This window comes from Babylonia areolata, chromosome 34, assembly GCF_041734735.1.
Source record: "Babylonia areolata isolate BAREFJ2019XMU chromosome 34, ASM4173473v1, whole genome shotgun sequence".
In the NCBI taxonomy this organism is placed as follows: Eukaryota; Metazoa; Mollusca; class Gastropoda; order Neogastropoda; family Buccinidae; genus Babylonia; species Babylonia areolata.
In genome coordinates, this window is record NC_134909.1 from 97,846 (window position 1) to 112,500 (window position 14,655).

Genomic DNA, 14,655 nt, shown 5'->3' on the forward strand with positions numbered 1-14,655 from the left:
CTGTCTTGCTTTGTCATGAGCTGTCTTGCCTAGTTGTAAAAAAAGGGTGTTTTGCAGAGTGTGGTTCGTTTCTAATCGAAGAGAGAAGAGGGGAGCAGACAAGGGGAGATATAGGATCAACTAATCATGCACTCACTCACTCTCTCCTCACATCAATAGCAGGGCCACATGGAGTGGTTTTTATAGAGTGTTTACTTTACAATACAGCACACAGTAAAAAGTTCACCCTACACCTAAAGCAGCACCTATAAGCAGCACCTATAAGCAGCGCACAGTAACAAGATCATCCTACACCTAAAGCAGCACCTATAAGCAGCACCTATAAGCAGCACACAGCCTAACAGGGATTTCCTTGTTCCTCACATCGCTGATCAGTCAGTCACCCTGTGTCAGTCAGTTCTTCTGGGAGACAGCTAAGAAGTGGCTGTGCTGACTGGTTTTATCCCTTCCCCCAACATACTGTGTATACTAATCTAAGCTACAACACTCACTCCCCTAACTAGATGAACTAAAATAACCAATCTTTGCTTGTCCTAGTGACGCTATGTGAATGACTGACAGATTCACTGCTTGATCCCAGTTCAACAGATTGATCTGATTCGCTACAATTCAACCCACTTGTTTCTACAACATTCTGTGATGACAGGTTCACTGGTTTACGTCACAAAGAGATTGGGGAGACGGGACAATACAACTCTGGGCCTGTTAGCCGGCTTGATCAAAGTTCGAATTAGCATAACTTTTCCTTAGCTTACGTTCCGAAGTCCCGCCACCTACGTCAACTGCGTTCGTGGAAGGGGAGATGGGGAACGACTTGAAAGACAGGCCGAAGGGAGATGGGGAACGACTTGAAAGACAGGCCGCCACACGGGATATTCCGCTCAGCACAGGGATTGAGGCAGACATCACGTAACTGCACGTATTCCTATAGCTGGGGCGGGTGACGCGGCGTCACTGACCAAAGAGGGCTGACTAGGGAGTAGGGGTGAGGGAGGGTGAAAGGAGGGAGGGTGGCGCAGTGTCAGCGCGACCTCAAAGACTGGACTTTGGATGGCGCGGGAAGGGAGATAAGAAGGAGGGAGAGGGGGGTGGGGGGGGACGAAGGGATGGGGAGGGAAGGGGGACAGAGTGCAGGTGGTGGGGGGTGACACTGCTGGCACACTATAACATTGTCATGTCCTGTTTTGCCTGTCTTGCCTTGTCATGAGCTGTTTTGCCTGTCTTGCCTTGCCATGTCCTGTTTTGCCTGTCTTGCCTTGCCTTGCCATGTCCTGTTTTGCCTGCCTTGCCTTGCCTTGTCATGTCCTGTTTTGCCTGCCTTGCCTTGCCATGTCCTGTTTTGTCTGCCTTGCCTTGCCATGTCCTGTTTTGCCTGCCTTGTCTTGCCTTGTCATGAGCTGTTTTGCCTGTCTTGCCTTGTCATGAGCTGTTTTGCCTGTCTTGCCTTGTCATCAGCTGTTTTGCCTGTCTTGCCTTGTCATGAGCTGTTTTGCCTGTCTTGCCTTGCCTTGCTTTGTCCTGTCTTGCCTTGCCTTGCTTTGTCCTGTCTTGCCTTGCCGTGTCCTGTTTTGCCTTGCCTTGCTGTGCCCTGTTTTGCCTTGCCTTGCCATGTCCTGTTCTGCCTTGCCTTGCCTTGCCCTGTTTTGCCTTGCCTTGCCCTGTTTTGCCTTGCCTTGCCGTGCCCTGTCTTGCCCTACCTTGCCATGTCCTGTTTTGCCTTGCCTTGTTGTGTCCTGTTTTGCCTTGCCTTGCCATGTCCTGTTTTGCCTTGCCTTGCCATGTCCTGTTTTGCCTGTCTTGCCTTGCTATGTCCTGTTTTGCCTGTCTTGCCTTGCCATGTTCTGTTTTGCCTTGCCTTGCCATGTCCTGTTTTGCCTGTCTTGCCTTGCCATGTTCTGTTTTGCCTTGCCTTGCCATGTCCTGTTTTGCCTTGCCTTGCTGTGTCCTGTTTTGCCTTGCCTTGCCATGTCCTGTTTTGCCTTGCCATGTCCTGTTTTGCCTGTCTTGCCTTGCTATGTCCTGTTTTGCCTGCCTTGCCTTGCCATGTCCTGTTTTGCCTGTCTTGCCTTGCCATGTTCTGTTTTGCCTTGCCTTGCTATGTCCTGTTTTGCCTGTCTTGCCTTGCCATGTCCTGTTTTGCCTGTCTTGCCTTGCCATGTCCTGTTTTGCCTGTCTTGCCTTGCCATGTCCTGTTTTGCCTTGCCTTGCCATGTCCTGTTTTGCCTGTCTTGCCTTGCCATGTCCTGTTTTGCCTTGCCTTGCCATGTCCTGTTTTGCCTTGCCTTGCCTTGGGTTTGGTTTGTGATCCTTTGTTTCATCTTGTTCTGTTTTGCTGCCTTCTGTCTTTGTGTTATTTTGCCTAGCATACTGCTGCAGACCTGCACACACACACACACACACACACACACACACACACACACACACAGTGCACAACAGAAGACATGTGACCCCTGCCCTTTCTCACCTACAGTACGTGTATGGACATGTATGGGGGAGGGTGGGGAGACAGAGAGAGAGAGAGAATGGATTGGAATGGAACGGTTTATTCACATCTAGGTATAAGCCCCTAGTGAAGGGGTTCACATGAACATGGTATTACTCAATGGAACAACACAAACAAACATAAATGTAGATAACAAAGTATAACTCAATTCATTTCATGAGCTTTCAGTCTTACACAAAAACAATTTTAAAAAATATTACCGTCATTTATATTGCTTAACAGAGAGAGAGAGAGAGAGAGAGAGAGAGAGAGAGAGACTCACACAAGCATTCATGCACTCATCCATGTGCAATTACAATTCACTCAGGGGTGTGCCTGCATACAAGCACACACACACACACACACACACAACAGAAGACACACAACACATGTGTTCAGCGCTTTACTTTTAGTTCATCGCAGTGGCAAACTTGACCCCACGTTAACTCAGGAAGGAAAGATAACACGCAGCAGCCGGGATGATTAGAACTGTGGCCTGGAAGAGGTAGCAGCACAAAGCGCCATGGGTGCTCTTCCATGTCGCGCCTCTAGCTGTTACCAGCTGTAGGGAGAGAGAAAGACCAGCAGAGTGGTGTGTGCTGTGCCGAGTGATGGCAGCGGCCACAGAGAGAAAACAACACTTCTTCTTTAACATCTGATAACACGTTGCTTGGCACTGCAATCGTTTTATTAACAGTACGGTTTTAAAGAATACAGTCTTAGCTTCAGAACAACAGGAAATTCGAATATGATCATTTTTCTCAAGATACCTGTTCAAAAAAGTAGGCATTCTTATCACCATTTTATTAAAACATGCATTCTGACACATTTTGAACACACTAAATCTAATTTCACACAACACGCAAAATGCATTCCGAGCACAGTATAATACAATGGCATGCAGCTCACTAACCTGTGTTGACCACTGGAAAGTCTGCCGGGAGAAGCTGTAGCATGTCAAAGGATTCAACTATTGTAGCTTGTGCAAGTACTCCACTGACACACTAATTCAGTCAATCACATACATGGAAGCAAATAGCAGTCACGACACATATCTGGATGGCAGATTTAGTATTTTGAAGAAAAAAAATCAGTGTCTGCTGACTGGTTTGTGAAAGTGGTGGTCATCACCATTCAGTCATTGGCAGTAATCACTAAACTGATTATTCTGTCAGAAGAAAGGACAGACACATGATAAAAAAGTCTTAATCAATTGTCCACTTCATAAATTGCCTAACAGTTAACGTGGTCAAGTGTGGAGCTGCAAGCAGGTTACTACTTTTCACTCTTTACCCCCAGCAAGCTGGATGGGCTAGCTTGCCCTGACGGAGAGAAAGTCAGAGACAAAGTGAGATGAAGATAAGAAAATAGACACAGAGGGGGGAGGGACTGTAACGGAGAGTCTGAGTGAGATAGAGAGATGAGGATAAGAGAATAGAAAGAGAGGGCTGTGTGTGTGTGGGGGGGGGGGGGGAGGGGGGGGGGAGAGAGAGAGTGTGTGAGGCAAAGAGAGTAAGCAAGAGAAAGAGAGGGAGGAAAACAGAACGAAATATGGAAGGAAAGAAAGAAAATGAGAGAGAAGAGGAGGTGAAGGAAACCCTACTCACGAATTTCTGCTGTGAAAAATACACCACTGCCAGTCACAGTTGCCAGCAAACAGTTCTCACAAATAAATGCTGCGATATTAAAAGACCGGTTCCTATGGTTAAAGGTACTACCATCATCAGAAAGAGAAATGTCAGAACTATCCGACAGTACAAACTTTAATGCCACAGAATCTCACGTACGCTCACAAGCCCGCCCAAAAGGCGTGGGAAATTGCCGCGTTTTAATATTAGACAAAGAAGGGTCAGAGGAGGGTTAGACGGGCACAGCGGCCGAACGAGTTACAGGTCTGGCACTATCAGTGCTGTCCGCAGGAGCTCGCTGTCGGCTAAGTGTGGGGTTCTGTTTAGAACTTGAACAGCTGTGACAACTAAACAGCAGTGCCTGCAGGGTCAAGAGAGAGAGAGTTGAGAGAATCACCCCATAACCCCCCACCCCCACCTCACCCCAGACGAACAGGTGTCGTGCTCATGATATCCCATCTGCCAGAGATTGTCAAACTACAGTTACTGAAATCATGGGGTAAATCATGGGAGACGCTGACATAGGGTTAACACACCCACACCACACAGCAAAGCTGATCAATGTCCCTGCCTGCACAGACAAGAAGTAGGTCATTGCTTGCACGCCTGGGTGCACACGCTCGTGTTGTGACAGCACTGATGTGCAGTGTGTTGCCTTCTAATGACTTGGAGGATGTTGGACTCTTTATTGATGTACATGGTTCTCACTCTGCAATGTGCTGCTTGAAATGGTTTTAATGTGCACTTGCCTCTTTGCCAATGTTTTTTTTTTTCAACAACAACAACAAAAATCAGATATAAATCTGATTTTGTACACTGGGAAGCTACATGAATACATTATTTTGAAAATCAACCATTCCACATAAAAATCAATATGGGTTGAACAATAAACATTCATTCAAATATGGACCCATGTAATACTATAATGCCTAGTTTACAACAAAGTAATAGCATAGGTGAAATTCCAAGTATCCGTTCACACATTGATTCCATGTGGTATTGATATACCCAGTGTACATGAGAACAATATAGGCAGAACAATGTGTATAAATTCACACATTGATTCCACGTGATATTACAATGCCCAGCTCATATGAGAAAAGTCAGTCATGTCTGACAATGACCAATTACTTATTTCGGCAAAATTCTGGACTGGACGTATTCTCTCGCTGTGAAGAGTGCAGACTGGGCCTAGAGGTCCACCACCACCACCACCTGTCTGTCTGATCAAAAACGACATTCAGAAAAAGGCTGTTCATTGTCAGAATCTCTGGGGGGAAAAAACAAACAAACAAACAACAACAAAAAACATCCGAAAGGGTTCCGTAAGTTTGTCTCAGTTTCCATAACCAGGAAAAATCTTTGAACGCGTATGTGTTGTGTGAGTTTTATTGTCTAACGAAAAGTCTGGACCACACGTCAAGATTTGAATCACATGACCATTCGTGGACATAATGCAAGCTTTTTTTCTTCTTTTTTTGCGGGTGGTGGTGGTGCTGGTTCATGAGGCAGAAAGCATACAGATCTATCTATCTATCTATCTATCTATCTATCTATCTATCTATTGTTTGTGTGTAACAGAATGTCGGGACAAGGCGCGGCAGCCAACCCCACTGGCTCTCAGGGGAACCCCGCTGTACAGGTCAGTATGTCAGTGTGCATCCTCATGATTCAGCTCAGTAGTACAGAGGTCTGACAGTGTGCATCCTTATGATTCAGCTCAGTAGTACAGAGGTCTGACAGTGTACATCCTCATGATTCAGCTCAGTAGTACAGAGGTCTGACAGTGTGCATCCTTATGATTCAGCTCAGTAGTACAGAGGTCTGACAGTGTGCATCCTTATGATACAGCTCAGTAGTACAGGAGTCTGACAGTGTACATCCTTATGATACAGCTCAGTAGTACAGAGGTCTGACAGTGTCCATCCTTATGATTCAGCTCAGTAGTACAGAGGTCTGACAGTGTACATCCTCATGATTCAGCTCAGTAGTACAGAGGTCTGACAATGTGCATCCTTGTGATTCAGCTCAGTAGTACAGAGGTCTGACAGTGTACATCCTTGTGATTCAGCTCAGTAGTACAGAGGTCTGACAGTGTGCATCCTTGTGATTCAGCTCAGTAGTACAGAGGTCTGACAGTGTGCATCCTTATGATTCAGCTCAGTAGTACAGAGGTCTGACAGTGTACATCCTTATGATACAGCTCAGTAGTACAGCAATCTGACAGTGTACATCCTTATGATTCAGCTCAGTAGTACAGAGGTCTGACAGTGTGCATCCTTGTGATTCAGCTCAGTAGTACAGAGGTCTGACAGTGTACATCCTTATGATTCAGCTCAGTAGTACAGAGGTCTGACAGTGTGCATCCTTATGATTCAGCTCAGTAGTACAGAGGTCTGACAGTGTACATCCTTATGATACAGCTCAGTAGTACAGAGGTCTGACAGTGTACATCCTTATGATACAGCTCAGTAGTACAGAGGTCTGACAGTGTGCATCCTTATGATTCAGCTCAGTAGTACAGAGGTCTGACAGTGTACATCCTTATGATTCAGCTCAGTAGTACAGCAGTATGTCAGTGTGCATCCTTATGATACAGCTCAGTAGTACAGCAGTATGTCAGTGTGCATCCTCATGATTCAGCTCAGTAGTACAGCAGTATGTCAGTGTGCATCCTCATGATTCAGCTCAGTAGTACAGCAGTATGTCAGTGTGCATCCTCATGATTCAGCTCGGTAGTACAGAGGTCTGACAGTGTACATCCTTATGATACAGCTCAGTAGTACAGAGGTCTGACAGTGTACATCCTTATGATTCAGCTCAGTAGTACAGAGGTCTGACAGTGTACATCCTTATGATACAGCTCAGTAGTACAGCAGTATGACAGTGTACATCCTTATGATACAGCTCAGTAGTACAGAGGTCTGACAGTGTACATCCTTATGATACAGCTCAGTAGTACAGAGGTCTGACAGTGTGCATCCTTATGATACAGCTCAGTAGTACAGAGGTCTGACAGTGTACATCCTTATGATACAGCTCAGTAGTACAGAGGTCTGACAGTGTACATCCTTATGATACAGCTCAGTAGTACAGAGGTCTGACAGTGTACATCCTTATGATACAGCTCAGTAGTACAGAGGTCTGACAGTGTACATCCTTATGATTCAGCTCAGTAGTACAGAGGTCTGACAGTGTACATCCTTATGATTCAGCTCAGTAGTACAGAGGTCTGACAGTGTACATCCTTATGATACAGCTCAGTAGTACAGAGGTCTGACAGTGTACATCCTTATGATACAGCTCAGTAGTACAGAGGTCTGACAGTGTACATCCTTATGATACAGCTCAGTAGTACAGAGGTCTGACAGTGTACATCCTTATGATACAGCTCAGTAGTACAGAGGTCTGACAGTGTACATCCTTATGATTCAGCTCAGTAGTACAGAGGTCTGACAGTGTGCATCCTTATGATACAGCTCAGTAAGTAGTACAGAGGTCTGACAGTGTACATCCTTATGATTCAGCTCAGTAGTACAGAGGTCTGAGAGGAAGTTGGAGACAAGAGCTGCTGTGGGTTATTCTCTTCCTTTCTTTCGTGTTTTCACATCATACATTTTATATGGGCTCAATTGAGTGGGCTATGTCTTGGTGTCTTTGTTCGTCTGCCCGTCTGTCTGTCTGTCTCTGTTCCTGTCTCTGTCTCCCTCTGGCATAATCGCTCACTTGATCTTTCTCTTGACTGTTTCTTTTACATTCATATAACGACAAGACAGTGCCTGCCTTACACATGGTTATGTCGAATTATCCGACACTGAAAAGGCTATAATTAGAACATCTAACTTAGGACGTTTAATGCATGTTATTATTATGCTTTTGGACTCACTTGTGTAAACAATGAGTCTGTGTAATAATCCGATGTTTCGGGTATATCAGTCACTTATTGGAAAAAGACACACAGACAGACAGGTATACAGATGCATATAATGAATATGAATACACACACACACACACACACACACACACACACACATGCGCGCATGCACACACATTGGCACATACACATACGTATTGTTGTTGTGTCATTTTTGTTGCTGCATTTGGTTGTGTGTCTTTTTCTGTTTGTTTTTTGTTATTAAGTTTATATGTGAGTGTGTGCATGCGTTCTCGTATATGTACGGGAGGATTGGGTGGTGGGGGTGGGGTGTTGGAGGGAGTTGGAGGGTTTGGGGGCGGTTTGCTTGTGCATTTGTGTGTGCACAGAGAGAGAGGGGGGGAGAACGGACAGACAGACAGGCTGACAAAGGGACCCAGTGTTTGTGGGGGAAGGGGTGGGGGATGGGTGGATTAAAAGACGTAAAAGTAAGGCAGTCACACAGGCTCACCCCCATCCTCACCCCTACCCTACCACTCTGCTGCCTCCACACCCCCTTCCCCAACCCTCCATCTCCCCACGTACACTCTCCCTCCCTCCGTCCCTCTTCCATGCTGTGAGTTCAGCATGTGATCCAGTGTTCGTTTTGCCGGGCTGTACGGTGGAGAAAGGGGCAGAGATTATATGTGAAAGAGTAACAGGGAGGGGCCATGTTTACTTGCTGCACGTCATAGATTTGCTGTCGCTTTGAGTGCCTCCATAGTTAAACACTTTTTGGGGTGGTCATTGTAGTATAACATATAAACATTTTTTCTCACTCCATATTTCTTGAATCCCCCCTTCCACCTCCAAATCCCCACCTCCCATCCCTTTGTCCTTCTCCTTCTGTCACTGAACCATGAGGTCCAGGTGGGCTGTGGATCCAGTGTGAAGGCAAACATGACAAGTGTCATCCACTTCACTCACGTGTGGTTTTTCTGATCACTACTGCAGGTGTGCCTGTCTGTCTGTCCCGGTTCATGGCCTGTCGTATTTTGTGTGAGTGTCTGTGTGTCTGGGTGTATCTGGGTGTGTCCGTGTGTGTGGGTGTGTCCGGGTGTGTCCGTGTGTGTGGGTGTGTCCGTGTGTGTGTGTGTGTCCGTGTGTGTGTGTGTGTGTGTGTGTGTGTACGCGTGTCTGTGATGAAACTGAGATATTGCACATAATGATGTACAGTTGAACAGTTTACACTGGCCTTGCAAACGCATGTAAAAATGTAAGCAGCTCTGTTGCCCTTCAACAACCACCACTCTTCTTCCCACCCCCCACTGCCTGTGTTGAATCCACGATCTACACCCCCCCTCACCCAACCTCATGTTCTCAATGAGGAAGTCTTCCTGAAAGAGATACCCTGGTCAGATTTACTTTCAGCACTGCCACCCTGGCCCCGTCCCCCCTCTCTCCCCCCCCTCTCCCTCTCTCTCCCCCCTCTCTCTCCCTCCTCATCTCTGTCTCCCTCTCTCTCTCTCCTTTCCCCCTCTCCTCCCCCCTCTCTCTTTCTCATCCTCTCTGTTTCCCTCTCTCTCTCCTTTCCCCCCCTCTCTTTCTCCCTCCCTCTTTCTCTCCCTCTCTCTCTCTTTCCCTCTCTCCCCTCCCTCTCTCTCTCTCTCTTGTTATTTGCCGCTCTTTATGGGGCACGGCCAGGTTGGCAGTGCAATGCTGGGTCTCTCTTTTAAGAAGACTTCTCATTGAGGACATCAGATTGAGTGGGACACTGAAACTGGGAAACTGAAAAAGGTCTCGAACACACTGCAACAGCTGTAAAGTTGCGGCAGGGGCCTCAAGTACACCTCGACAGTTAGAAAGTGTTGACAGAAGCCTGAATCATACATCAGCATTTATATTTTGTGACGAAGGTCTCAAATACACCTCAACATCTATAAACTGGTGGCAAAATAGAACCAAGCTTGATGGATACCATAATATACATTCAAAATGAATTAATCTTGGTCTTGTTACTTGGTTATGGGTACAGTATGATTCCTAAAGAAAATCTGAATCAGAGGTTAACTGTCAAAATCACAGCCTGGCGTACGATATTGATAGAAAACATTTCTGCGTGTAAGAGAGAGAGCAGGTCTTCTATATAATCTTCAGGAAAGTTAGTACCATGAGTGGTCATGGTGAAAACAAAACCCTTGTTGAAAACAAGGTCAAATATCATGGTCACAACATGGCCTATTAGGAAAACCAACTTTCATTCAGCATGGTATACCATGAAGAGATTTGTTTTGGCCAGAACATTAATGTTTTGCAAAATTAAATGCCAAAGGTCAAGGTCACATTAGTGTCTTTTTGCCAGATTTCCTTTTTTTTTTCTTTTTTTTTTTTTCATAGTACTTCCTTTGTTTGATCAAATGGATATCTCGAGTGAGTCTTGAAGGCTCCACCTCTCTTGTTATTTGATAAGATATAAATGATAGGAGTGTATCATTTTTGACTCACTTGTGTAAACAAAGTGAGTCTATGTTTTAACCCGGTGTTCGGTTGTGTGTGTGTGTGTGTGTGTGTGTGTGTGTGTGTGTGTGTCCGTGGTAAACATTAACATTCCCATTTTCTCTGGAAATACTTTGTCAGTTGACACAAAATTTGGCATGAAAATAGGAAAATTCAGTTCTTTCCAGTCATCTTGTTTAAAACAATATTGTACCTCTGGGATGGGCACAAAAAAATTAAAAAGAAGCCAGATTGTATGCAAACTGAATTTACTGTTATATTTACTTATTTTTTTATTCTCTAAACTTGGCACTTTGATCTGATATTCTGACTCAACAACAAGAGCAGTCATTTTTATCATTTTTTGTTCAAACATGAACTTATTTTGCTAAGCATGGAAGTTATATTTATTTTGCATGTCTTTGGTGCAGATAGTAAAACAAAAAAAGGGAAATTAATCGGTAATTACATTTTGAAATTATACTCAATACATAAAATGCTTGTGTGTTTTACTCTCAGTGTACAGGGCTTTCACTATGTTCATTCGCCCAAGTGGTCTTTTTCGGAAAATACTAAAATCAATACTACTAGTGGACTTTATAGATCTATTGGCTGAGCCCTGAAGGTCATGGGCAAAAACCAATTGCGTACACATATTTATACATATTCAAAGCGCGTGCTCGCAAGCTCGAAGGGCAACATTTTGTTTCAAGTAGTTGGCTTGCCCGTTCAATCCAATATTCAATCGACAATACACGATAACATGTGATGGAAAGTTGGAGAAGGAGACCATTAAGTATTTATTCAGAGAAAGATTTGTGAACGCCTCATCACTTACTGGATTATGCCCCAAACTGCCATAAAAATATCAACAAAAATCAGTCGGAATTCACAGTTAAAAATAATAAACCATGAGAGTTAAAACTCTTGATGAAATGATACAATGTTCAGTCTTTACTTTTTTCCTTTTTTTTTCAAAATTAAGTCCTTTTCACTTCCTACGACGTTTAAAAGTACTGGTACTTGGCTCTTCATGTTATTAGTTTAACAAAATACTCAATTTTCATATCAACTTTAAAACTATAAAATTAGATGGTAAAATGGGCGCCATTTACCCCGAGACTGATGTAAGTCATTCTTGTAGCAGACGATGCTTGTTACACACCTTGTTCGACAACACATGAAGTCGGTAGAGAAAGAAAAGAAAGAAGAACAACAACAACGGCAGAGACAGCAACCACTGATGAAGTCAGTCAGCCATCCACCCTCAAAACTGACCAGTCTGACAACTCCCCACTGGCTCAGTTTCTGCATCAGCGGCACACTACCCCGGGCCTGCACTACGAAAACACCAGACTAGACAACACAGTGTCACACGCCTTTGAAACACAGCCATCCTGAACAACAGATGCAGTCAACTTGATATCATCTTTATAATCAAGACCAGAACATGTGTGGGTTGAATCCATATTATTTATATCATACAATTTAATATAGATCTGAGTACTATGACATGTCTTGTGAATTTGAACTTTGATATTGAGTTTCTTCAAACTCCCCCCCCCCCACGCCCCCCCGTTTCTCTCTCTCTCTCTCTCTCTCACACACACACACACATACACCCCCCCCCCCCCCACACACACACACACATACACACACATACACACATGAGAGAGAGAGAGAGAGAGAGAGAGAGAGAGAGATAAGAAAAAATCTTTATACATGAGGATACATAAATATCTATTAAATGAAAGAGTTGTTTGTTGTGCTCACATGTGTGTATCTGTCTCTCTCTCTCTCTCTCTCTCTCTCTCTCTCTCTCTCTCTATATATATATATATATATATATATGTGTGTGTGTGTGTGTGTGTGTGTGTGTGTGATGTTCTGTAACAATAATTGCATAAAATATATTCAAATGTGGAATGTATTTACTGAATTAGATGTGTATGAGAAAGAGGCAGAGTACACATGTTTTGAGCAAGCACAAAATAGATTCAAAGAGAGAGAGAGAGAGAGAGAGAGAGAGAGAGAGAGAGAGAGATTACAAGAAAAAAATCTTTATACATGAGGATACATAGATATTTATTAAATGAAAGAGTTGTTTGTTGTGTTCACATGTGTGTATCTGTGTGTGTGTGTGTGTGTGAAGTTCTGTAACAATAATATAGTATGACTGATAGCAGTTTACATAACTGATTTCAGACTGCTGGGAAACAGACCCTGGCCTGATCCATTCGGCGAGGGGGGGTGGGGGGGGTGGGGGGGGGGGGGGGGTTGAACCATGCATCTTGTGTTTCAGTTTCAGTTTCAGTGGCTCAAGGAGGCGTCACTGCGTTCGGACAAATCCATATACGCTACACCACATCTGCCAACCAGATGCCTGACCAGCAGCGTAACCCAACGCGCTTAGTCAGGCCTTGAGGGAAAAAAAGGTGAATAAATAATAGATAAGCTTACATAAATAAAAATGAATAATAATTATGATATAAAAAAAGGTAGTAGTAATGATAATGATATAGGATGCTAAAATACCGATAGAATCTATAGATACAATGACAGCAAAGTGCAACAGTAGTCCAGCAGTCAGTTACAATCAGTCACAGGCACACAGCAAACACTGGTTTTCGTCCACCTGGTAACCCGCCAGCCCACAGTCCAGTCCACACTGGAACGGAGGACATCCTCCTTCAGCAGTTTCTTCTGTAGTGGTAGTAGTGGGTGCTGCCGTAGTTGTGGTTGTAGTTGTAGTTGGTGTGGTTGTGGTAGTTGGTGGGGTGGTTGTTGTTGTTGTGGTGGTGGTGGTGGTGGTGCTGGTGGTTGGTGTGGTAGTGGTGGTTGTTGGTGTGGTAGTGGTTGGTGTGGTAGTGGTGGTTGTTGGTGTGGTAGTGGTTGGTGTGGTCGTGGTAGTGGTTGGTGTGGTCGTGGTAGTGGTTGGTGTGGTCGTGGTGGTTGTTGGTGTGGTAGTGGTGGTTGCTGGTGTGGTTGTGGTAGTTGTTGGTGTGGTAGTGGTTGTCGTTGATGTAGTTGTGGTTGTTGGTGTGGTTGTGGTGGTGGTTGGTGGTTGTTGTTGGTGTAGTAGTGGTGGTGGTTGGTGGTTGTTGTTGGTGTAGTAGTGGTGGTTGTTGGTGTGGTTGTGGTTGTTGTTGGTGTAGTTGTGGTTGTTGGTGTGGTGGTGGTGGTAGTCGTCGGCGTTGTAGGCTCAGGAACCAGTGGGAATTCACAAACAAAGGGGCGGGTGACGTCGTGGAAGAAAGGGGTGTGGCAGGCCACGGTGGTCCACCTGCCCTGACTGGCCAGGTCCATGAGAGCACACCCGTTCCCTGCCTCCAGTTCAGACCTGGGTTCCCCGCCAGCCCAGTGGGTGTAGTCCGGCAAGGCACCATTGGAAAGGACGTATTGGCCGCCGGACCCCGTGTTCCTCAGGCCGATCCACACAGCTCCCCGCACACCGAAGCGGAACTTGAGGCTGTTCTGCAGGAACAGCTGGGTGGGGTTGTCCTTCACCGTCACCAGGTGACCTCCGTAGGGCCTGCAGTACTGCTGAGCCATGTCGTAGTTCTTGGCGTGCTGAGTGACGAACCAGTAGCAGGACGTGGCGTGCACGAGCAGGTGATGGTCATGTGGCATAGAGGGGGGGCAGTCATTCTTGCTGAAACTGTGCGCTGCTTGTATGAGGAGACAGACGAGAAGGAAAGACAGCAGCAAAGTTTTCATCGTGAGGTGAAGATGCACACAGCTTGCTCTTTCTTACTCCCAGACAAGGAGGTGTGTATGGAATGTAACTGAGCATTATTTCTTATATGAAGTTGAATCCTTTCTCACTTTTACTGAATCAGGGTTATCACAAAAATATGTAATATTATGAAAATGTGTTGTGAATGTCATTTTTTCTAATACTAATTGTAATCATAAAGCAGACAGGCACATTGTTAATACCCATATTGAGTTTTTTCACATTGTATTAATTGTTTTCTCTATGATTAAGCTTATAATGCATTATGTAATAGTTTAACAAAAAGTTCAGTTACATCTTATATATTTATACATGTATAAAATGTAACTTAACTTTATTACCTATCTTGTGTGTGTCTGTGTGTGTCTGTATGTTGGTCACACTTAGGTACATTTCTTCTTTCATTTAAACAAAAGCAAGTGTGATTTAGAAATGATTCTTTTTTCCTTTGTGACTTTAA

At 44.7% G+C, this 14,655-nt stretch overlaps 1 protein-coding gene and 1 long non-coding RNA gene across 3 annotated transcripts in view; one reads left to right on the top strand and one right to left on the bottom strand.

The window, feature by feature from the left end:
* Positions 1-14,655, top strand: part of LOC143277315 (uncharacterized) — a 46,040-nt gene that overhangs the window by 489 nt on the left and 30,896 nt on the right. For both annotated transcript variants that reach the window (XR_013053725.1, XR_013053724.1), the window contains exon 2: positions 5,692-5,752. This is a non-coding gene — a long non-coding RNA (uncharacterized LOC143277315). The remainder of the gene's footprint in view (positions 1-5,691; positions 5,753-14,655) is intronic.
* On the bottom strand, positions 13,056-14,176 carry LOC143277669 (uncharacterized). Its single transcript, XM_076582577.1, has 2 exons — positions 13,666-14,176; positions 13,056-13,492 (listed from the first exon to the last, which is right to left on the bottom strand). The coding sequence occupies exons 1-2, from the start codon at positions 14,174-14,176 to the stop codon at positions 13,056-13,058; spliced, it is 948 nt and encodes a 315-aa protein (XP_076438692.1).

What these genes read in the sequence shown, in the direction of transcription:
- LOC143277669 (XM_076582577.1), bottom strand. Translation starts at nt 14,176, where the DNA reads ATGAAAACTTTGCTGCTGTCTTTCCTTCTCGTCTGTCTCCTCATACAA. An exon ending in TTGTGAATTCCCACTGGTTC is followed by an intron (nt 13,493 to 13,665) that starts CTGAGCCTACAA and finishes CCACACCAACAA; the next exon opens with CCACAACTACATCAACGACA.